This window comes from Eupeodes corollae, chromosome 3 (assembly GCF_945859685.1).
Source record: "Eupeodes corollae chromosome 3, idEupCoro1.1, whole genome shotgun sequence".
Lineage (NCBI taxonomy): Eukaryota > Metazoa > Arthropoda > Insecta > Diptera > Syrphidae > Eupeodes > Eupeodes corollae.
In genome coordinates this window covers 7,921,518-7,945,738 of record NC_079149.1, presented here as the reverse complement: position 1 = coordinate 7,945,738, position 24,221 = coordinate 7,921,518, and the positions used below count along the sequence as shown (strand labels likewise).

General features: G+C 37.1%; 1 protein-coding gene across 1 annotated transcript; it reads left to right on the top strand.

The window, feature by feature from the left end:
- Window positions 1-21,342: 21,342 nt before the first annotated feature.
- On the top strand, window positions 21,343-22,752 carry LOC129949012 (uncharacterized protein K02A2.6-like). Its single transcript, XM_056060203.1, has one exon. The coding sequence runs from the start codon at window positions 21,343-21,345 to the stop codon at window positions 22,750-22,752; it is 1,410 nt and encodes a 469-aa protein (XP_055916178.1).
- Window positions 22,753-24,221: the final 1,469 nt, after the last annotated feature.

The following is a 24,221-nucleotide window of genomic DNA, read 5'->3' as shown; positions in this document are numbered from 1 at the left end:
AAACTCAACCGTCAACACTAGAGGCACAATCTTCCAAAGATCCATCCAATTACTCGGATACGCAGATGATATTGACATAATTGGAAGATCAAAGCGTGGAGCGTCTTTGAGCATTGCGACGGAAGCGAAGAAGATGGGTTTAGTGGTCAATGAGGGCAAGACCAAGTATATGCTGTCATCAAAAAAGGACACTGAACAACGACGTCTTGGACAAAACGTCACCATGGACAGCTATAAATTTGAGGTAGTTAAGGACTTTGTCTACCTAGGTACCTCTATTAAAACAGACAACGACACCATCGCTGAAATCAAACGAAGAATAACTCTTGCAAATCGCTGCTTCTTTGGACTTAGAGGGCAATTGAGAAGTAAAGTCCTCTCTCGAGCTTCTAAAATCACCATCTATAAGACACTCATCATCCCGGTTCTCATTTATGTGGCGCTGAGGCCTGGACTCTGTCAAAGAAAGATGAGAGCGTCTTAGGATGCTGCTTCGAGAAAAATTCTTCGGGTGATTTTTGGTCCCGTAGGCATAGATGGAGAATGGAGGAGAAGATATAACGACGAACTGTACGGGCTATACAGCGACACTGACCTAGTTAGGAGAATTAAAGTAGAACGGCTTAGATGGCTAGGTCATGTAGAGCGGATGGACATCAACGCCGGGAAGGTCTTCGAATCCAATCCCGAGGGACGGCGCAGTAGAGGAAGACCGTGACTCAGGTGGCGCACCTAGGTGGGAGAGGACCTCAACCAACTTGGCGTGCGAAACTGGAGACAGCTAGCTAGGGACCGAGCTGGCTGGAGACGCATTTTGGTTGAGGCCCAGGTCAGCCCCGGACTGTAGCGCCACCTTAAGTAAGTAAGTAAGTAAGTAAATTGCTCATTCTGTGCTTAAGAACATGTTCTTAGAAAAATCCAATCGGTATTATTTCTTTAAAAGAAATTAAATCTTTTCAAAGGTGCTGGTATTATTATAAACAAACTTTTTTCTATCGTATGCAAAATATTGCTGCTAACTTTAAGTTAATTTTTTAGAAACTTTAAGTTATTTTTTTAGAAACATTCAATTAACAACTTTTTTAACAAAACATGAAAACCTAAAAAGCAACAGAAACTGAAATTGTTTTCGACTCATGTATTACTAGAGCATAGAAAGATATTGACTTAAAATTTTATATCTCAGACAAAACATTGTTATAAATATTTTGTTAAGGTTTAGAAAGAACGACGAGAACGGATGGTTATCATCCTAGTCTTTTTTTTTATTTATTTGAAGACCAAAAATAACAATACTCCCCAAAAACCCATACAAATATGCTCAATAACTGCTCGACAGTAAAAAATTGGTACAGATAAGTTTTTGGCTCTGATATCTTGAGAACCTATAAAGATTTGGACTCCAAAAGAATTTCATCTTATAAAAACTAAAGCTTCTTAAATGAATTGGGCTCATTTCAAAAAGTTAGTTATTTTAAAGGAAATCTATGGAAAGTGTTGGTTACATCCCACTTCACTTTTTGCTCTATAACTCATAATTGCACAATTTTATGAAGCATTTTGAAGAAGCTCATTAACTGCCTCAGGCAAGTACAAATCTTCAATCTTTTAAAAAATGTTGAAAAGTACCTTCATAAAGCTTGAAAATGTCATCTTTATAATTATGAATAACTTTGCTAGATATGAAAATAATTGTGATATTGCTCTAAGAATCAACATTTCTTTCATCAATATGAGTTTCAATAATAATGCTTCAATAATTCTTTCATTCATCTTGAAAACGTATTAGTTTTTATTGTTTTATTAAATTGTCCTTTAATTATTAACATTGTTGTTATTTTTCTTATGGTAGCAAAAAAGTCAAGAATGCGGCTGTATATTTTCTCCGGAAAATTTTCATTGTAAAAAGTTGTGACAAAAAGTATTAATAATAATAATGACAATAAGTGGAGTTCCATCAGTAGGTAAGTTGCATTGAAAAGTTGTTCGTCAGTATTTTTTTATATTATTATTATTATTAAATATGAGAGTAGTTATTTTTTAAACAAAAAAAATGGTAAAAAAATTAGATTCCATTAGAAAATCTTTCATTATTTTGCGCCAGTTACTCCAATTAAAATTTAATTTATGACATTTCAACGATTTATGTTATCTCGCCACAATCACTCAATCAGCAAGATATCAAGGCAAAGAGCCAGCTTTAGCCAGCAAGTCAGCCAATAACGCCAGCAACATCAGAAAACATTGTAGGTGCGCAGCAGGAGCAGTAGGAGCACCTGGTCCCATACGCTATCTCCTTGCTTTCGTTTCATATTAAACCGAAACATCATCACCCCACAATGTCACAGTGGGGTGGAGTTAAAGTAATATTGGAAATAAATCACATGCTCTTAATGTTTGAAATTTGAATTTAAGACAGTGTCAAGGTTGTAATCCATAACATTTCTTAATTTTACTTTACTTACTTAGGTCATCAGAGCTGTTAAGTCCGTTGGAGACCACTTAATGGGCATATGGCCTCCACTACGCCTACGCACCATCATGTGCTGTTTCTGGAAACATGTTCCAGCTTCCTACAACTAGACTGCAGCTTTTCTTCCTTCTTGTGTGAGTGAATAATGGCTGAAGTAACCTTTTAGGTGCTGCCCTAAACTACAAATTCGAAATTTGTGCGAAATAGTCGTAGCTTTGTTCTTAAGCTGATAATTATTCCTCTAAATTTTCGACTGCATATCGGAAGCAGCTTTTGCTTTGCCGATGCGGCTGATGACGTCTTGTTCGGTTTCGCCTTCGATGAAGACGATACTTTCAAGGTATTAAAAGCTCTCCACTTTTTACACCGGTTGTGAGGAAATATTTATTTGAGGGAAAGATCGGGTTCCGAGGCTGATTATTTTTGTTTTGCCAGAATTAATTTTCAGCCCCACAACTTCTGGTTCTCTCTCCAAACTTGATGTTATTTGATGGAGATCCATGATCCTATAAAAGAGAGCAAGCAAAGATCGTGCGCGTAATCCAAGTGCTTTGAATAGGTTGTCAAAGTCCATTGGATCCCTTCGCTACATGATAAAGTTGCTCGCAGTACTTCGCTTATCACCAGAAAAACAATGTTGGCGACAGAATACAGCCTTGTCTGATTCCGCTACGGATTTGAAAATCATCGGACAGCCTAACATCGTGCAGAAAATGAGACTTTGATCCATCATATGTTGCTTTCTGGAGTTTTCTGGAATGCCTCTCCTCCGTAAAGCTAACCAGATGTACGCCCAGTTAAAGCTATCAAAGGCCTTCTTAAAGTCGATGAACAGGAGGTAAAGTGGTGGTCGATATTCAACGCACTGCTCAATAATGATTTGAAGGGTGTTAATGTGATCAATACAGGAGGATGCAGTGGGGAATCCCGCTGGTAAATAATGGTCTGTAATACTTTTATAATCCAAAAAATAACTTCTTTACCCCTTTCCCGCCCACTGTAACTACCACAAAACAGAACAGATTAGAAAACGCAATTGTGATACAGAAAGTTTTCGAGAACCAAATTTGTATATTTTTTAAACTTTGATTTCTTCCGAAAAATCTAAATACTCTGCCCCACTGTTTTTTCACATCAGATTTCTGGCCATTACAAATCCTCCCCGGAATGTTGTGCGTATATTCCAAGATAATTTTCCCATCTGAAATGTTTTAATTTTCTTTAGCAGATTTTTCTTTTCCTTTCTTTAATAATAATTCGTTTTTGTTGTAATTTTTTGTCCACTCTCTGATTCAATTTCATTTCTGATGAAAATCAATTTTGCCATCAGCTTTAGCACAAATTCAAAAAGTGGACAGAAGAAAAAGAGAGAGGGGACCGTGAGCTGTCTGCGATCCGCATCTTCCGAACCTCCATCTGGCTCCAGATTTTCTCTGCCTACGTTTGAGCTTTGGATTTCTGCAGACGCAGAACATATTGGAGCGGCAATTGCCACCTAACATTGTCCCATCATCTAGATGGCCATAACTCATCGCCCAACACCCAACAATCTGCTGCGGACCAGTCCGTATAGAGATCAGCTCCAGTACAGCCTATAGCCGCCCAACATGGATCACTACACGAAGAAGACGAAGCCGCCACCACTACCAACCGGGCACCTCCGCCGCCGCCACTGACCATGATGATGATGATGATTATGACGACGACAACGATGCAAGGAGCAGATGTTTCTGCTATTTTGTTTCTGCTTCTGCGTTGCAATGGACATTGGACAACGACGCGCCATGCGGCTATGATTTACTTTAATTTCACTCGGGAAAAACTCTAATAACTTTCGCAATTGGAAATTCATTGATGAAAATGTTGTCCGATGTGGTTTTTCAATATTTTTCTATTTTTTTTTTGTCTAGTTTTCTTCTTCCCGCTGAATGAAAACTATATTGTGGTGTGCAGCGGCTGCCTGCATATTTGAGTTTTCTGCTCTGCACTCAATCATAAAATTAAAATTTATGCGATGACAACGACGCATGGTACAACACAGATCATAAAGTAAAATGGGAGCAGCCGGGCTGGAGACCAAATGACAATCAAACAAAAAAACCATCCCGTCTTAAGCGTCCGTCAGTGTTTTCAGTTGCAGAGTTATGGGACAAAAACCATACTCACTCTATCCGTTCGGCCGACCGACGACGCGACGCTGCGTGGTACTATAGATTCAAGACATTTTCCCAATCGCGATGGACAATTACAAGCAATTGTGATGTCCAGCGATACAAAATACAATCCCGCTTTTAGAGAGACAGAGATCTTGGACACCTCATACAGTAAACGTCTTGTTGTTACACTTATAATAGGGTGGAGTCGTCGTGGACATTGTTAAGTCAAACAAAAATAGACTGTGGCGCCATCTAGGGACACACTCACTGTTTTTTTCATTGGATATTATGTGAACAAAATCTTACAAGATATCACAATGATTGTCTACAATGTTCCTATTTCGATAATAAAGAAAAATTAGTTCCCACAGAACAGACTTAAACTTCGTACCGCAACACAATTAATCTTTGTACGGGTTCTATAAGGAAAATACCATTTAATCCCAAGGGTTCCATGATACTCTTGTAGTTGTAGTAGCTCTGGGATTGTACCTTTTTAGTTTCTAAAAGCTGGAAGGTTTGTTTCAAAACAAAAAAAGTGTATGTACAGGACAGAGTAATTCATTTCGTGGTTTAAGTTGGTAGTACTGTTTTTTGACACCTGTCAAACTCAGCTGTCATTTGAAGTGCCAAAATATTAGTCAAATGTATTTAAATGTTTACTTCAACAAAACATCTCAACAAAAACTGCAGATGATGAATCTTTTGTGTGAGAAGTTTACTGGTAGCGTAGAATTTTGGAAGACGTTAATCACCCTCCAAGATCATGTGGTTTGACACCGTAATTGTTGTGATTATGGAACTACAAAAGATTAAATCTAAGCGAATAATCCACGATCTCTGAAAGCATTGCAACAATTATTTCGCTTAAATCAAGACAGAAACAGGTAACGAGATGGTCGTTTGAATGATATTGTTTTTCTAACAAATGACAAAACTTTTCGGAGGTTCATTCAGGGCTCAGAAAAATGTTGACATTTAAAAACGAAATTGTGACTCTATCTAGTTATAAATATCTCAAAAATTTACATTGATAGTAATTTGTAATATACTTAAGGGTTACGGTGACTTTTTGTGTGCAATTTTTTTTAAAATCAAAAGTTAATGTTATAACGCTAGCATCCTAAAATGTCGATCTGTTAAGGTTATCAAACTTCTATCTGACAAATTCCATTGATGAAATTAAAATTAAGGACATAATCACTTACCAAAGTTTTAGACTTGAAACTTTTAACATTATACAATGTTTCCAACAACGAATTCGGGCTCATCGATTTTTTTGCGGGGCTAAACGTCTTGATAGTTAGTACGTGTGTTCCACACCTCAATATCCACAAAAGAACTTTAGTGTTCTCTAGATCAATCTACAGTCAACCAGATTGACTATATTGCGATCAACGCTAGACAAACTTCCAGCGTTATGACTGTCCGTACTATCCAAGGAGCTAACAATGACTTGGATCACCTCACATTTTTACCATAGCAGCACTTGGGGTTTCCAGCATTTCGGGTTCCTGGAGGAAGATACAACTTCAAGTGGTCACAAGTAACCTCTTTCGAAGTTCTCTGGCACCAACACAATGTATTGGAACATCGCTAAGATGCAATGACTTCTTAGAAGAAAAAAGAGATAACATGAGAAGCATGCCGTCAAAGATGTTGCGAGGTTCAGAAGCAAAAATGAAGCTCGAAAGATGTATAAGCACTTGAAATGAAATAGTAGTAACCGTGACATGATGGTTAGTGCGATGGACTGTCATGCGAGAGGTCCTGGGTTCGATCCCTGCATATGCCTTAAAGTTTTTTCATGGGTTCTGTCTCTAGCGAGGAATTGACAAATTCTCCAAGAGTTATTCTTGTCATGAAAAGTGCTTTCTCAAATTTTCCGTTCGGATTCGGCTTAAAACTGTAGGTCACTTCCATCTCTGACAACAGTACTCGCACACAGGAATGGTTATGAGTTGTCAGTCACTAGGCCCTCGTTGTGGTTGCCTGTGGTTGCGCCACATAATTTGTTCATTTACTTGAAATGAAATTCAAAAGTCTATAAACCTCAAACCAAAGGCTGCAAAGACGAAAGTGGAAATATCATAGTGGAAAGGCAGTCAGTGCTGAGGACATGGAAGGACCACTTCTACAGACAGTATAATGGTGACGACGAACCGAAATCCTCTATGAGGTAGGATGATCAATTCAATATTAACGACTAAAGCCAAAAATCACATTTCTCCGACACAGACGAAGTAAAGATTGCACTATCTAATTCTAGAGCACATGTTTTAACTTCCGAACTTTTCAAAGCTGCTGGTTAGGAGTATGCGCCAACTTATCAGAAAAAATAGGGTCAGAAGAAAGCATATCCGTTAGATGGGAGCTCAGTATTGTTTTGACGATACTGAAAAAAAAGAAGACCGTCTAATTTGCATCAACAAAATAGGAATCAGTCTTCTTAACATCGCTTACAAAATCTTCTCTGCCATTATATGTGAACGTCTTAAGTCCATCTTCAACAACCTAATAGGACCTTATCAGTGTGACCTTAGACCAGAAAAAGTCTGCATAGTCAATCAAATATTCGATAGATCCTGGAAAAAAATCCAAGACCATAAAATCGACACCCACGATCTTTTCATGGTTTTAGTCATTTAGAGGGACGAAATTGTATTTAGCCCTGTCTATTCTTGGCATCATTGCCAAACTCCTCTTTTTATGCAGGATAACGATGTAAAAATCACTCTGCTCTATAAAAGTTGGAAACAGAACCTTTTGATGTTAAAAAAGGATTTCGACATGAGAAGTTGACAGCGGTCAAGGAAAATTTTTCACATCGTCCTTGAAAGAATGGTGCAGAATTTCTACGTCAACGTCAAAAGTAACTTCTTTCAGAAGTCCGTCCAAATACTCTATATGCTGATGACATTGACTTAATCGGAAGAACTCAGCATGATTTTAACGGGGCTTTAGTGAAAATTAAAACAGAAGTAGCAAAAATGGGATATATGGTTAATGACGGCAAAACTACATGATGTCGTCAAGAAAGGACCTACAACACCGACAAACGTCTTGTTCAAAACCCACACCATCGACAGACGAAACTTGAGGCAGTTAAGGGCTCTTTCTAACTGGCCTCTACTATACCCGTGTTTTGTTGGAAAAGTAGAAGTTACTACAAATGGTTTTTTGACAGTCTTGAATGGATCTTATGTGATTTCGTTCGTGTTCGAGCTGGTAGGATTTTTTTTTTATTATTTATTACAGGAGGAAATCTTCAAGACACTTGGCAGTATTCGACACCAAGTAGTGTGGAACTCTTAACCACTTAAACCACCTCTTCTTCAGGACAAATCATGAAGGATCGACTACAGATTTTTCTTTCTTAACTTTGTACAATCACTTTGGAGGAAGTTTAAACTTTTAATACTTTCCCATGCTTTTTTTAGACCATAAGCTCATGAGGCTTGGTTCTTCTTAATCTCCGAACATGGTTTCTTATATTCAAAACGGACTCCATTTCAGAATTAGTATGAATTTGCAGTCTCTGGTTGTGCGATACAGAGTATTTTTTAACAACTTCTGTAACCATTTCTATTTGTATGTAAGTCTCGATATGGATCGATATTTCACATATTTCTTTTCTTTTTGATGTGCTCTTTCCACTTAAGCTTTTTATCCAAAGGTATTTGGCCGCATTGGCGTAAGGTACAGCTTTATTATTAATGAATATTCGAATATTGTTTATCTTTTTATTTGTAAAGTTTATATGTGAAGATTTTGTTTCATTGAGTTTGATACGCTATTTTTCGGTCCAAGCTCTCACTGTGTCGACGCCATTTTTTAGTTTTACTGCTGCCTTAGAGACACATTTGTCGGGTACCAAAATTGCGGTATCATATGCAAAGTAGCCATTATGGTGTCATTACCAACTGGAATATCCCTTATGTATAGTAAATACAGGGTAGGACCTAGGACACTTCCTTGTGGTACACCGGCTTCTATTTTCTTCAATTCCGAATATTTTTGATCGTACCCTAAACAATCGGTCTGAGATGTAAGATTTTAATATTTCAAAGTACTGCCTGGTAAGATCACTTTGCAGTTTGTACTCAAGTCCCTCATGCCAAACCTTTTCAAAAGCTTGAGCAACATCTAAGAAAATAGCTTAACATACTTGTTTTTCTTCTAATGCTTTTTCTATTACATCCTATATTCTATGAACTTGGTCTATCGTGGAATGTTTATTTCTAAAGCCAAACTGATGGTTTGGGATTAACCTTGGTAGGATTGATATTGCATTTGTATCTCGATGGCTGTGTTCGTTGATTAGTTCTGCATTTGGAATCATGTGTTTTCCATGGTGGGGAAAATCAATATGTTGCTGTTGATATTATTTAGTTTTGTTAGTAAAAATGGACTAACTGGGCTTATGTTGCAAGAGAAAACAATAGAAAAGATAATTAAGTCTTGCTATGTTTTCACTAAACGTTTATCTTAGCTTAGAATAAATAAATTTCAACTTGCTTCAACACCATATGTTAATGCAGTAGTTTACGAACAAACCCCCTTCTTGAAGTTTTTATTTTATGTCAAATTATTTGGTTGACACTTTTAAATCGACCGCCAAGTGTAAAATGGAAAGCAAAAACAAAACCGGAAAAAGGTAAAAAAGGTAATTAATTTTAGTTTAAAAAAATTAATGTTCTTTAAGAAACAAAAAGAAGAACTGGACGATGGAGTCTACAGTGGCATGTTTATTATCTTCTTTTGAGATTTTTTTATAGAATCTCACTTTCCAGATGTTTTCTTACCATTTTTTCTTGAAAATTGTCCATTTTATTACTTTTAGTTCGTTTTTCTTGCTTAGTCAATTTTAGCTTTTGATTTTGCACAAAACCTTCTTCTTTGTGTGTTTTTTCATCATTATTCTGACAGATCTTTTTTTAGTTGTACCAATTTTTCAATACAAAAATCTGGCTACTGTCGACGCGTTTTCTTGGGAATTTTCTACTACACTATTAAAACAATGCCAAAAATCCGTCAGTCAAACTGCATAAGAGGTAAAATACGTGCCATAGCTGTGATATTAAAATTGTCTTGAGAGAATTGAGTTTCAAGCTAGGAAGGGAAGACATCTTTGGTGGAAAAAAAGTCCGCACGAGTTTTCCACACCTCAACATCCATTTGAAGTTTTCCAGTTCAATCTACCGTCAACCAGAGTGACTATGTTTGAACTTTCCGAGGAGCTAACTTTGACTCAATCTACTACCTTGTTGTAGCCAAGGCAATTCGCGGTTTTCAGACCGAAAGCAAAACAGGGATATGCTGGAAGAATATACTAAGTTGAATGGCTATAATTGCAAGAGATAGCCACTTCCGACCGAGTCTGGAAGAACTCTTTCAAAGTTCTTTGTCGCCAACATGTATATGTATAAAGAAACAATGCCAAGATGCAATGACATGAAAAGTGGTTGAAGATTTTGAACGATTCAAAAGAAGAAATGAAGATCGAAAGTTTTATGAGCAGTTGAAACAAAATTTACAATTGCATAAACCACGAACCGAAGGCTGCAAAGATGAAAGTATAAACATCGTTGAACCGCAGTCAATGCTGAAAATATGAAAGGACCACTTCTGCAGACTGTATAACGGCAACGAAGTGACGAACTGAATTCAGGCAGGATAATCCATTCAATAAAGACGATGAAAGTAAACAATCCCGTCTTCATAAATTAAGCAAAGTAAAGATTGGCATGTAGTAGCCGTAGCGTGATGGTTAGTGCGTTGTACTGTCATGCAAGGTGTCTTGGGTTCAATCCCTGCGGGTACTGCCTCTTGCGAGGAATTGACAAATCCTCCAAGAGTAATTCTTGTCATGAAAAGTGCTTTTCAAAACAAGTCGTTCGGAATATGCATATAAACTGTAGGTCACTTCCATTTCTGACAACATTACTCGCACACAGGAATGGTTGAGAGTTGTAAGTCACTAGGCCCTGGTTCTTCATGGACTGTTGTGCCACCTAATTTATTTATTTATAAAGATTGGCATATCTATAAGTTGAAGTCTTACAAAGCTGCAAGAGCAGATGGTTTTAATGCTAATTTCTTTAATCAGCTGGAGATAATTTGATTAGGAGCGTTGACACACCAATCTGTAATACATGGTTCCACGAATGGAACCTCAGAATAGTTTCCTCAGTGCTGAAAAAAGAAGACCCTTTAAACTGCACCAAATATAGAGGCATCAGTTTCCTTAACATCGCATAATTAAAACTTATGTGACATAATACGTAAACGTTTAAGGCCCATCGTCAAAAACGTAATAGGTCCTTACGAGTGTGGCTTTCGACCAGGAAAGTCCACGATCGATCAAATATTCACATAACAACAGACCGTGTTTTTATCGATTTAAAGGCCGCATATGACAGCATCTACAATGACAACTGTATATAACCATGTCTAGTGTTGGAATCCCTGTAAAACTCGTGCGAAGGTTGGAAACAACTTAACTGAACCTTTGGTGTCAAAAAAAGGCTTAAGACGAGGATATGCGTTATCATATGATTTCTTTACACTCCCTTTGAAAAATCAAGAAGTTTTGCACTAGAGGCAATTTCTATCAAAATGTTGTCCAATTTTCCGCATATACTGATGGCGTTGACAGTAAAAATGGGTTAAGCAGTTAATGAGGGCAAACAAAGTATATGCTGTCATCAAGAAAGCCCCTAAAACACCAACGACCACCTTCGTCAAGATTTCAGCATCGACAGGCGTAACTTTCAGGTAGTTAAAGACTTTGTCTAATTAGGCTCCACTATGAGCACAGAAAACAACACCAGCTCAAGTACTCTTCCCAACCGCTGTTTCTATGGGCTAAGAAAGCAATTGAGTAGTTTTTCTCTCGAGTAGCCAAAATGCGCTACATAAGACCCTATACGGTGCAGAAGCATGGACTATGGCAAAGTGGATGAAATCACCTTGAGTCGTTTTGATGGAAAAGTTTTTCGTGTGATCAACGGCCCCAAATGCATAGAAAATAAGCTCCACTCAGAAGATTTAACGACGAGCTGAACGGGCTGTAGAGTGACGTAGACTTACCCAGAAAGATAGAAGTTAAACACCTGAAATGGCTGGATCACGTAGAGCTCAGTGTAGGAAGGCCGCTCATAGATCTGGTGCCGCTCACAAGTGGACAGTGACCTAACACAATTTGGAACGCGCAACTTGAGACATCTACCATGGAGCCAGCTAGCTGAAGATGTTTGTTGGGTTACAACTTATTAAACGCAGAAATAAATAACAACTTTTTAATCCAGAAAGAAGCAAACTTTGAGTGATATGGGATGCTCAAAAGGGTTTACGTTAAGAAGTTGCGAACTCATTAGTTTGATCTGACGAAAAAGAGTTGGACTTGAATTTATATATGAAAATACAAATTGTGTCTAATTCTTCGGTAGTGGAAAATAATTTATAGGAGCACGTAAATACGTCAATAGTTTCTTAGTTGCCATTTTGAACATTTTTTTAACTAATTTTCTACTTTTCTTATATTATTTTCAAAACTTTGTCTATTTCATTGATGGCTAAAATCAGTGATTTCTATGATCCTACAAATAATCGTATAAAGATGAAATACTTAGTTGCAGTTTTCCGCTGTTAAATTTACAAATTTACTATTTCTAGGTCCTTAACAAAGTTGGCTTCGTTGTTATTCTAGGTTCATCTTTAAAAAAAACATTAAATTATTCTAAAATGAAAAGTTGAAAGAAAAAATCTTGAACTGAATTCCTTAAATAATTTCAAGTTCATTCTGTCACATAAATAATCCCATCCATCATCAAAAAATCCATCATTGTAACGAAATAAAAACGTATTTTAAACATAAGACATTTACGAAGTAGAGATTATGGCCATTTTAAAAATTCAGAACTCATAGTGTTTCGCTGTCGGTGTTCATAAATTAATTAATTAAAAACGAAACCTTCGATTAATTGCAAGTCAATAAAACGCCTTTCAAAAACACTGTTTTAGTATAAAATAAATATAAGCATAAAAGAAAAAAAATAACAGCATAAAGATGAATAGGAAGACAACCGCAGAGAGGCCGGAGCCCCCTGTGCGTATCCAGTGTCCAAGATTCACTCCCCTCAAGATCCACTTCATTGAGTACAACCAAGATGATGACGATGAAGACGACGACGACACGATTGATCCATTAATTGCCCGAGAAAACAACCCAAACCGCCATCGCCACACAGATCCGTCACTCGGAGTCTGATAGCAGGAAGCGCATTCGACATCTCTCGGATTTACTCATATAGCAGCCGCAATATCCCAAGCACTGCACCAGTCTACACTCATCATCAGTCCGCTAAATGCCGAGGCTAAAGAAAAAGCTGAGGATGAATCTGAAGCTGACTCAAATCCCGGCCCAAGGAATTATTATTAATTACTTTCGCATTAAAAGTTATGATGAATTGCCAAGCTGCCTGAATCCATGTGAGAGAAAAAATTCAGCAACAAGGAAAAACTGCCGCATAAATCCCAGCCTGGGCATGACTTGAAATTTAATTAGGTCTCTGCATCTGTACGAATATCGAAGTCGATGTCGAATGCATTGGTCGATGGTCGATGCGCGGGGGAATTGGTTCGAGACGGGACGGACTCGAGGATGGGGATTTGTCTAGCAGTCCGGTGTCCGTTGGTGACTTGGACTTCGTTCGTTGATGCGTCTTTACAACATCGTTCGTCATATTGCCATTGTGCTTGTCTATCATTTCTCTAAGCAGCGAAAAAAATGGAATAAAAGAAATTTAATTGTCCACTTCTCCGATCCACGGATGGACCCCATCTAATCGTGCCCCTCCCTTCTTCAGTCCGCCCATTGTCGATGTCCATCCGCGTCTATCAATAAAACATTATGGGAATGATGAGCGAATATGATTAATAATTCATTGCATCGTCGTCGTTGTGGTCACAACTGGCAGGCGGGCCAAGCCTGGACAGGACAGGAGCAACGCTTAGGTACTTAATATGTGCATCAAGAGCATGTCAGTGTTTTTAAGTGGCCCCTGAATGTGTCCCATCTAGCATCGTTGATGCGGTTGCGGTGCACTTCGCGTTCGCCATCATATGCGCTGCGCAGCATCACATCACATATCGCCATCGCGGTTCAGTTCGGTTCGGTTGTAGAAACAGTGGCTCCTTTTTTGCTACCAATTTAGCTGTGGCCGTCTTTTGGCGAGTCTCTCAAGAGCTAATAATGCAGTTTTCCACTTTGTTTTGAAGCCACCATCACCATCACCACATCTGCTGCGCCTGCGCCTGTGCCTGCACCGCAGTGTACTCGTCCACGCCTCGGGCATAGGCTGGGTCTTTTAAGGAGATTAGACAAAAAAAAGCTGATATAGGTACGACTACAAGTATCATAGTGAAACTCATTGTATAAGTTTGTTCGAGCTCAGAGTAAAGAGTCCGTTCGAAGCGACGACCGACGCGGCGGTAGTGGGTCCAGAGGTGACGTCCCAATGTGTTGTCGATTGTCATCGTTTGGAATTTAATCAGAAAGTTTATCTCGCAAAAATGTCTCAGGGAAACATTAACGTTTTCTGTTTTTTAGCTTTGGGCGCCACAACAAGGGGGACTTTTTTGTTTGTGTGGTATGAACCTTTTAAAACTGTATGCTTTTTTCCTTAAACTTTTTTATGTGAAAGGCCTTTAAGGTTTGAACATTATTTTTGTTTTCATTACCATGCAAAGGACTTGAGTAGTGTTTTTTTTCTATAAAATATAAATATTTTATATAAAACCATAAATAAAAGTATCTGACAAAGAATTTTAAAACACAAAATAAGTAAGTGATAATGATAATGTGATGTATTATAAAACAAGTTTCATGCTCCATTTCTTAGATTTATAGGCGCCTTCCTTTTGGAATTTTAACTATTTTCGTCCAAATTTCAGAACAAAAATTGAAATTGAATGGAAATTTATCGAACCAACATCTTATTAAGTAATATGAAAGAACCTTGAAATGGAATAAAGCAAAAATATGATTTATATAAATTGCTATAAAATTCACTTCATCCGAAAGATGAACTTCTAACAATGTGGTTATGGATGTAGTCCATTCTGGAAGTCCGATCTTGATTACTTTATCCAGGGCGACTTTCCATTACCGCAGCACGAATTTTTTTATCCGATTTTTTTTTGTACAGTAAGGTAGAGGTCTCAATAGAATATGTTTTAAATATTAAGGCGAGGAAACATATTTAAGTCATAGAAAAAATATTTTCTTTTTCGGACTTACTTAAGGTGGCGCTACAGTCCTGTGTGAACTAGGGCCTCACCCAACAAACTTCTCCATCTAGCTCGGTCCGTAGCTAGATGTCTCCAGTTTCACGCTCCAAGTTGGGTGAGATTAACTTCCACTTGTGCGCGCCACCTGATCCGCGGTCTTCCTCTACTGCACTGTCCTGTGATGTGGGTGTGGATTCGAAGACATCCCGGGCCGGAGAATCGGTGTACATGCGCTCTACGTGACCCAGCCATATAAGTCGTTGGACTTGTACCCTTCTGGCTAAGTCTTCGTCGCTGTACAGCCCGTACAGCACGTACAGCTCGTCGTTCCATCTTTTCCTCCACTCCCCTTCGATGCATACGGAACCGTAGATCACACGAAGAACTTTTCTCTCAAAGCGACCCAAGGTGCTTTCATCCGCTTTTGTCATGGTCCATGCTTCTGCACCGTATAGCAGGACGGGGATGATAAGGGTCTTATATAGCAACACTTTAGTCCCTCGGGAGAGGACATTACCACTCAATTGCTTTCTTAGTCCAAAGAAACAGCGGTTAGCAAGAGTTATTCTGCGTTTGATCTCAGCACTGGTGTTGTTTACTGCGTTTACAGCGGAGCCTAGGTAGACGAAGTCCTTGACTACCTTAAAGTGACGTCTGTCGATTGTGACGTTTTAACCAAGACAACGGTGTTGTATGTCCTTTCTAGACGTGTGTACTTTGTTTTGCCCTCATTAACCGTTAAACCCATTTTTGCCGCCTCTGCCTCAATACTCACAAAAGCCCTATTGACATCACGCCGAGGTCTTCCGATTATGTCAATGTCATCAGCATATGCTAGTAATTGGACAGACTTTTGAAAGATAGTGCCTCTAGTGTTGACGTGTGAGTTCTGCACTATTCTTTCAAGCACGATGTTAAAAAAATCACATGACAGCACATCACTTTGTCTAAAACCTTTTTTGACATCGAAAGGTTCTGTTAAGTTGTTTCCAACCATTATGGAGCAGCGTGAATTCTCCATGGTCATCCTGCACACACGGAGCAAACGGCAAGGATGCCAAAACTAGACATGGCTCTATACAGCTCGTCCCTGTAGATGCTGTCATATACAGCCTTGAAATCCATGAGAAGATGGTGGGTGTCAATTTGGTGTTCTTGGGCTTTTTTTCAGGATCTGCCGTAATGTGAATATTTGATCAACTGTGGACTTTTCTGGTCTACAACCACACTGATAAGGTTGTTGACGATCGGCTTTGGACGTTCACATATTACGGCAGAGAAGATTGTGTAGGCAATGTTAAGTTGACTGATTCGTCTATAGTTGGTGCAGTTTAGAGGGTCTCCTTTTATCAGGATTGGGCAAACAATACTGACGTTGCATTTATCGGGCATGCTTTCTTCTGACCATATCTTACAAATAAGTTGGTGCATGCTCCTAACCAACTAATCTCCAGCTGGTTTAAAGAGCTCGGCATTTAAGCCATCCGCTCCAGCGGCATTATTAGACTTCAACTTAGATATGGCAATATTTACTTCGTCTAATTCGGGAGGACGGGATTGTTGGCTTTCGTCGTCTATGTTGAATGGATCATCCTACCTGACACCGGAATTCAGTTCGTCGTCGCCGTTATACATTCTGGAGAAATGGTCCTTCCATATCTTCAGCATTGACTGCGGTTCCACTATGATGTTTCCACTTTCGTCTTTGCAGCCTTCGGTTCTAGGTTTATGTACCTGTGAATTTCGTTTCACCTGTTCATAAAACTTTCGAACTTCATTCCTGCTTTTAAACCTCTTAACATCTTCGACCGCACGCTTCCCATGGTCTCTCTTTTTCCTTCTGAGAAATCAGCGTTCCTCTCGCCTCTTCTGCTAATAGAGCTCATAAGCAGCTCTCGTCCTTTTATGCAGTGCCGCTTTGCGTGCCTGTTGTTTGGCTGCATTCGCATGCCGACATTCTTCATCAAACCAGGGGTTCCTTGTTGGTGGCTGTTTGAAACCCAGCACATCAGAGGCTTTTTCCCTGATTGCATTTTTCGAACTTAGCCCTACTTTTTTTGTATTTATTAGCTTAGAGCAACTTCAGATATTCTCACAGTAAATAGTTAATCGCGCGTTAAATCTTACGATCTTGGAGGATAATTCACGGGTCCGTAAAGTGAAACTTTGCGGTTGCCAAACGTTTCCTTTTCTCATTTTCATCACTCATGTTAAAATGTCAAAACCAAACTAAAAATAACTTCCTACGGGAAGTTAATAATTAACTTGACATCTGTCAAAATGGCAGCCTTTTAAAATAGCGTTGCCAAACTAAATTTTTAAACCTCTCTCAGTTACACCAGTTCGATAAAACAAAACGAGTTTATAAAGAATTTATACTTTTAAAACTTTTAGTTTTGATTTTGTTTTTTTTTTTTTTAATTTGTTTTGTATCTGAGAAACGGGTTAACTTTTTTTTTAAGGAACACGTATATTTGTAAGCATTTTATTTTTAGAAGACGAAATTAAAATTTTATGTTCTCTTCGGTGGTTTATTATAAAGCAAGTAGGTACCTACAGTTATTTTATAATTTTTGGTGGTTTAAGTCGCCCCCTCGTAATCTAATATGTCTATACATACAATTTTATACAAATTTTACTAATTTTCAGTAAAAATCCAAACTGCACAATTTTTTTTATTGAAAAGGAAAGTGTTTTATGTCCTATTTTGTTTAACTTTCATATAGCAAACAAAATTCATGTGATGTGTTAATAATGATATGATGACGCAAGGGAATTTTTTTACCTGAAAATATTAAGTTTTTCGAACGTAAATCGAAAATAAGTATCTTAACTACAATTTTTTTTAAAACAAAATTATAGTACTCCGATGCTCCACGTGCATTAGAGATAATATTATAATATTCGGCTTGGTCCGACGATTAAAACTTATTCACACTTTGTAAATAAAACACAAATTCACTTTATTTAAATCGCTCCAAACTTATTTATTCAACACTTTCAATTATTACTTTTCAAACACAGTCTTAACTTTATCGCAGTGTTCACAATCGATAATCATGAACCGCTTCGCTTACGAGCTCCTATTTATATCCCTCAAATTAGTTCGAGAAACTACTAGGTTCTTGTAGGCGCTGAATGTTCTCGATACTTAACGAAGCGAGTTCTCCTTTTAACCACTAGATGTTGCCCCTAATTCTAAATGTCCTACACAAGTGTTTACTATTTAATCAATGAAACCTTTTCCAAAATTCGAGAAAAATGTACGTAGTTAAAATAATTTCCTAATAAGTGCCTCATAGATAGAATTCAAAACGGAACTGTAAAATAGATTCGATGCCCCTTAAATTAACGCTTTTCCACTAATAACTCTCTAGTAAAATAACCTGTAGACTTCTAGAAATGCCCATCAGTTCGACCCTTGAACCAAAATTTGAGATTACTACAATTCATCCTACCCACCACCATAAAAATAGGCATAGTTTTTCTTAAGTTGATAACTCTCAGATTACAATGAATAAAAAAGAGGCTGAGATATACCGGAACCGTCTGTCGATTTTTTTAAAACTTCAACAAAATATTCATAACAATATTTTTGTAAGATAAAAATTTCTAAGTTCATATCTTTCTTTCTTCTCAAAATACTAGAAGTGAAAACCATTTAACCGAAATATATGTTTTTGTTCCAGAAATTTTTAGTGAAAAACTAAATTTTATCGATCTTAGGAGTAATTTTTTGAATGTTTTTTTTCTTTCTCATAAAACAAATCCGCATTTTTTTAAGAAAATTATCTTATGGCAATAATAAAACTTTGTGTAGTGTATAGGTCCTATATATGATTTACTAGATTGGGTTAAATTCACACAATGATATCTTATTATTTAGAACTATAACATAAACATATTTGTGCGTGTAAACTAGGACTGAATAGTACGTGTAAATTGATCATCGGTTGTGTTGCTGAACGCACTCATTGATCCAGGAGAAGTTTGACATATACACATTGAACATGACACACTTATTTTACATTACTGGACGGAGGCACCTCGTGTACGGATCACGGATATACTACATTTTGGCGACGAGGTAAAAATAACTTGAAAAATTAATTACATTAAATTTTGCTAAAAGGTATTTCAGTTCACCAGTTATTTGCATTAAATTGCGATTAGGTACTCTATTAACCTATCCTGTGTGAATAATCTCAGGCATTCAATTGCGAATAAAAGAAACAAGGCATTCAATTGCGGAGAAAAACAAAAAAAGAGAACAAGGCATTCAATTGCAAAAGGTTACCTCGCATTAAATTGCATACATTAAATTACGGTTTGTTAATAAAAAGGTAGTCTGCGAGTATTTTATGTTGTCCTGTTAATGTTAATCTTAATGTATTGCAATTACAGAACGTTACCAGTGAACCTCGAGTTAAAGACCATTGATCAGTTAGTCAATAATTAAAAAAAAAAAAAAAAAAAAAAAGGTGGTTGCAATGGCGCAACAGTACACTCTTGACAAATTTGATTGCGAGGGAGACGGGAGTTCAGTTGCAATCAGATGGGAACGATGGAAAAGGGGTTTAGGCATTTATTTAGAAGCTGCAAGTATTGTAACTGAAGTAAAAAAAAAGAGAGCAAGTTTACTACATTTTGGTGGGCCAGAGCTGCAGGAAATTTTTTATAACCTTGTTGACGCGAATGTAGAACCAAACGAAGAAAATGAGGGAAACGTTTTTAGGATAGCAATTGAAAAGTTAGACGAGTATTTTGCTCCGAAACAATGTCTTGCATTCGAGCGTCACATGTTTAGAAGTATAAAACAAGAACCAAATGAAAAATTTCAGAAATTTTTAGTTCGTCTCAGACAGCAGGCAGAAAAATGTGCTTTTGCGGACATTAACGAAAACCTAATCAGCCAAGTAGTAGAAAAATGTTCTTCAGTTGCTTTGCGCAAGAAAATATTAAAATCTGGGGACTCTATGACATTAGATGAAATAAAAGTGGAAGCAAACATAATTGAAGCTGTTGAGCGCCAATTAGAAGAGTTTGGAACAAAAACTGAAATACAGACAGTAAACAGGATTGAAAATGGCTTTAACAAGGGTAATAAAAAAGGATGTTCAAGATGTGGGAGTTTTAAACACTATGGGCGCGATAAAGACTGCCCCGCTAGGAACAAGGAATGTTTAAGGTGTGGAATAATGGGACATTTTCGTAGGCAATGTAGGACGAAACATGGAAATAAGAGGAAGCAAGAAATTCCAGATACTGGGCAGCATTCTAGTAAGCCAAAAAGATTTAAGGCAACAAATAACGTCGTAGATATGGATAGGGTCCAAGGAAACAGTAACAATTATATTTTTAATATTGATGGCGATGCAACAGTAACATGCAGAGTAGGGAACATCGGAATAGAAATGTTAATAGATTCAGGCTGTAACCAGAATCTAATCACGGACAAAACATGGGAACTTTTGAAACGAAAACAAGTACATGTTACAAGCCAGAATACAAAACCAAATAAAAACTTTTTAGCGTATGGAAGTGAAAAACCTTTGAAACTTTTAGGGTCTTTTGACGCTGCAATCGAATTTGCTAGTAAATCCGTAAATACAACATTCTACGTGGTTGCTAATGGAACACGAGACTTGTTGGGAAGAATTACGGCGACATCCTTGGGTATCCTTAGAATCAATATTGGGATAAACCAAGTGAAAGAGAAAGGATTTCCGAAATTCAAAGATGTTTTAGTTGAAATTCCTATAGACGACTCTGTTAAACCCATTTCTCAACCATATCGCAGGATTCCTATTCCTTTAGAGGACAAAGTTGACCCTAAAATAAAAGATCTTCTCAATAAGGACATCATAGAGGAAGTACTTGAACCTTCGAACTGGGTTTCACCGATTGTGCCTGTGCTCAAAGACAACGGAGATGTTAGGATTTGTGTGGACATGCGGCGAGCGAACACAGCCATCAAACGTGAGAACCATCCTTTGCCAACGATGAATGAACTTTTGCCAAAAGTTTGTGATGCTAAAGTTTTCAGTAAGCTTGACATAAAAGATGCTTTCCATCAAATAGAGTTACATCCAAATTCAAGACACATCACCACTTTCATCACTTCAAAAGGACTTTTTAGGTACAAACGATTGATGTTTGGCATTACCTGTGCGCCAGAGATTTTTCAAAAATTATTGGAAAGAATACTTTTGAAATGTGATGGCGTTATGAACTTCATCGATGACATTTTGGTGTATGGCAAGGACGAAACAGAGCATCATGAAAGATTAAACAATGTAAAGGAAGTCTTGCAACAAAACAATGTTGTCCTATGCGAAGAAAAATGCGTTTACGGGTTGAAAAAGGTCCAGTTCCTTGGCCAATGCTTTGGCATTGGTGTGGGCGTGTGAACATTTTGATATGTTCCTCTACGGTAAAGACTTCGTTTTAATAACCGACCACAAGCCCCTAGAAACCATATTTGGACCGAAGACTAAATCTTGTGCCCGTATAGAGCGATGGGTTCTGAGGCTACAGTCATATAGGTATAAGGTAAAATACAGTCCGGGTAAAGATAATGTGGCAGACCCACTGTCTAGACTATGTAGGCTAGCAACAAATCCATCCACAATTTATGAAAGTTATGTTCATAGCGTTGTAGAACACTCACGACCAACTGCTGTATCACTCCAAGAAATTGAAGAATGTTCCAAACAAGATTCGGAGATACAAAAAGTTAAAGAAGGCCTCTATAGTGAAAGTTGGGATGAAGCAGTCAAAAGCTATAAAATCTTCCAGAATGAACTATGTTTTTACGGTGACATTTTACTGCGTGGATCAAAAATTGTGGTACCAAGTAAACTAAGAGATAGGGTTCTCAAAGCTGCACATGAGGGCCATCCTGGCATCGTGGCTATGAAAAGCAGATTAAGAACAAAAATTTGGTGGCCGAAATGCGATAAAGACTCTGAAAATCTTTGTAAAGCCTGCAAAGGGTGTAAGGATTTGATGGGACAACTGCCAAGTAACGATTATATTTTTGTAATCGTTGACTACTACAGTCGATATAAGGAGGTAAAAATTTGTCGAACCATAACAAGCTCGGTTATCATCGTGCTTTTAAAAGAGATATTCAGTCGTTTGGGAAATCCTGTTTCCATTACAGCAGACAATGGTAAACAGTTCATAAGTGCTGAATTAAATGAATTTTGTAAAGAGCAAAACATAAGAATTTACCATACGATCCCCTACTTCCCCCAACAAAATGGTGAAGTAGAGAGACAGAACAGGGACATTCTTAAGAGATTGAAGATAAGTCAAGCTGAAAAGAAAGATTGGAAGGAAGCCTTACGTGAATACATGATAATGTATAACAGTACCCCCCATACGGTAACAGGCAAAACACCATCTGAATTGTTTTTTAGTAGACAGTTCCGAGATAAACTACCAATGATGAGAAACATAACTTACAATCCAAGAGACGAGGACATAAGAGACAGGGATAGAGAATGTAAAGAAAAAGGTAAAGAGTATGCGGATCGGAAAAGGCGAGCTCAAGATTGTGATCTGCAAGTCGGTGATAAGGTGTATATTAAAAACATGAACAAAAGTAATAAACTAAGTTTAAACTACGAGCCAACTTCACATACAATCGTGTCAAATAATAATGGAGATATCGAAATAAGAAATGATGAGACGGGAAATAAAATAAGACGGAATGTGGTCCACCTAAAGAAGGTAGAAGGACAATGGAAAGCTTTGGATACAGAAAGCACAGAAGACGGAGATGTTGTACGTGAACACTCAAAATTATCAGACAAATCTAATTAAAACTATGAAGTGAAAGTTAAGGAAGTATGGAAAAAAAAAATATATTTTTTATTGATTAATTGAATTAAAAGTTTATTTTGAAAAGAAAAATTGTTTGAATTATATCGTGTAACTAAGGCTAATAAAAACAAATAAAATAATAACAAGGAAGGGATGTAGTGTATAGGTCCTATATATGATTTACTAGATTGGGTTAAATTCACACAATGATATCTTATTATTTAGAACTATAACATAAACATATTTGTGCGTGTAAACTAGGACTGAATAGTACGTGTAAATTGATCATCGGTTGTGTTGCTGAACGCACTCATTGATCCAGGAGAAGTTTGACATATACACATTGAACATGACACACTTATTTTACATTACTGGACGGAGGCACCTCGTGGACGGATCACGGATATACTACACTTTGCATAGAATGACATAATTTTTAAGTCAATACTTTCACCTATTCTCGAAACATAAGAATGGAACAGCAGTTTTTACAAATGTTGCTTAGTATTTTATGTACATTCATTGTTTTAACTTCCCATAGGAAGTTATTGCAATGGGTCCGATTTGTCAAATTCAAAATTTTGACATTTCTCGATGTTTCAAGGTTCCTAGAGGCGAAATAAAAGATTTTTGCAAAGATGTCTGTTTGTGTACGTATATTCGTACATCCGTACGTTTTTTTCGTCGTCCATAGCTTAAGAACCAGAAGAGAAATCGACTTCAAATAAATTTTGTAATACAGATAATAGTGCAGAAAGATGCAGAGAGGGCTTTCAAGAAAATTGCGTGGGTGGTTTTTTTACCATAGCAGTTAAAAAAAATAGATAATTTGGATAACCCTAAATATCTCACTAACCAATAACGCTAGAGACTTGAATTAAATTTATTATTATATATTTTAACGTGATACTAAACAAATAAAAAAAAATACTAAAACTTGGTAAAAATTTACTTTCGACACAAAAAGCTTTTCAAAAATTAAAAACAGTGTCTTCAAACTTTCTTATATAATATTGTTTTCGATATTCAGTAGTTTTTTTTTTAATTAAAAATCCAACAGTCCGTTTTTTCATAAAAAATAAAATCTGTATATTACGCAAATTTGGTAAAAATTGCTGATCTGTTCTTGATATCTCTCAAATTATTTTCATTCCTACAATCTGTACAAATTTAAGAAATGCTACTAAAATCTATTTAAAAAAACTAAATTTTCAAACTAAACTATTTCTTTATACGAAAAATATTGTTGGTAATTTTAAATTTTTAAGAATAATTCAACGGACAACTTATTTAATTCAACACGAAAACAAGACAAATCGAGAGACGGGATGGGAAAATTTACCTGTGGGTCGCATCCCAGGGTCTTTTTTAAGTTGTTATTTCTTGCAAAGAAAACCTCAACTTTTTTTAAAATTTAAGTAAACATCTAAACATATTCTGGAGTTAATTTCATTTTTTGTTCGTAAAAT

Bases quoted from the DNA above. Each gene is read 5' to 3' on its own strand.
- LOC129949012 (XM_056060203.1), top strand. From the start codon at position 21,343: ATGTTCCTCTACGGTAAAGACTTCGTTTTAATAACCGACCACAAGCCC.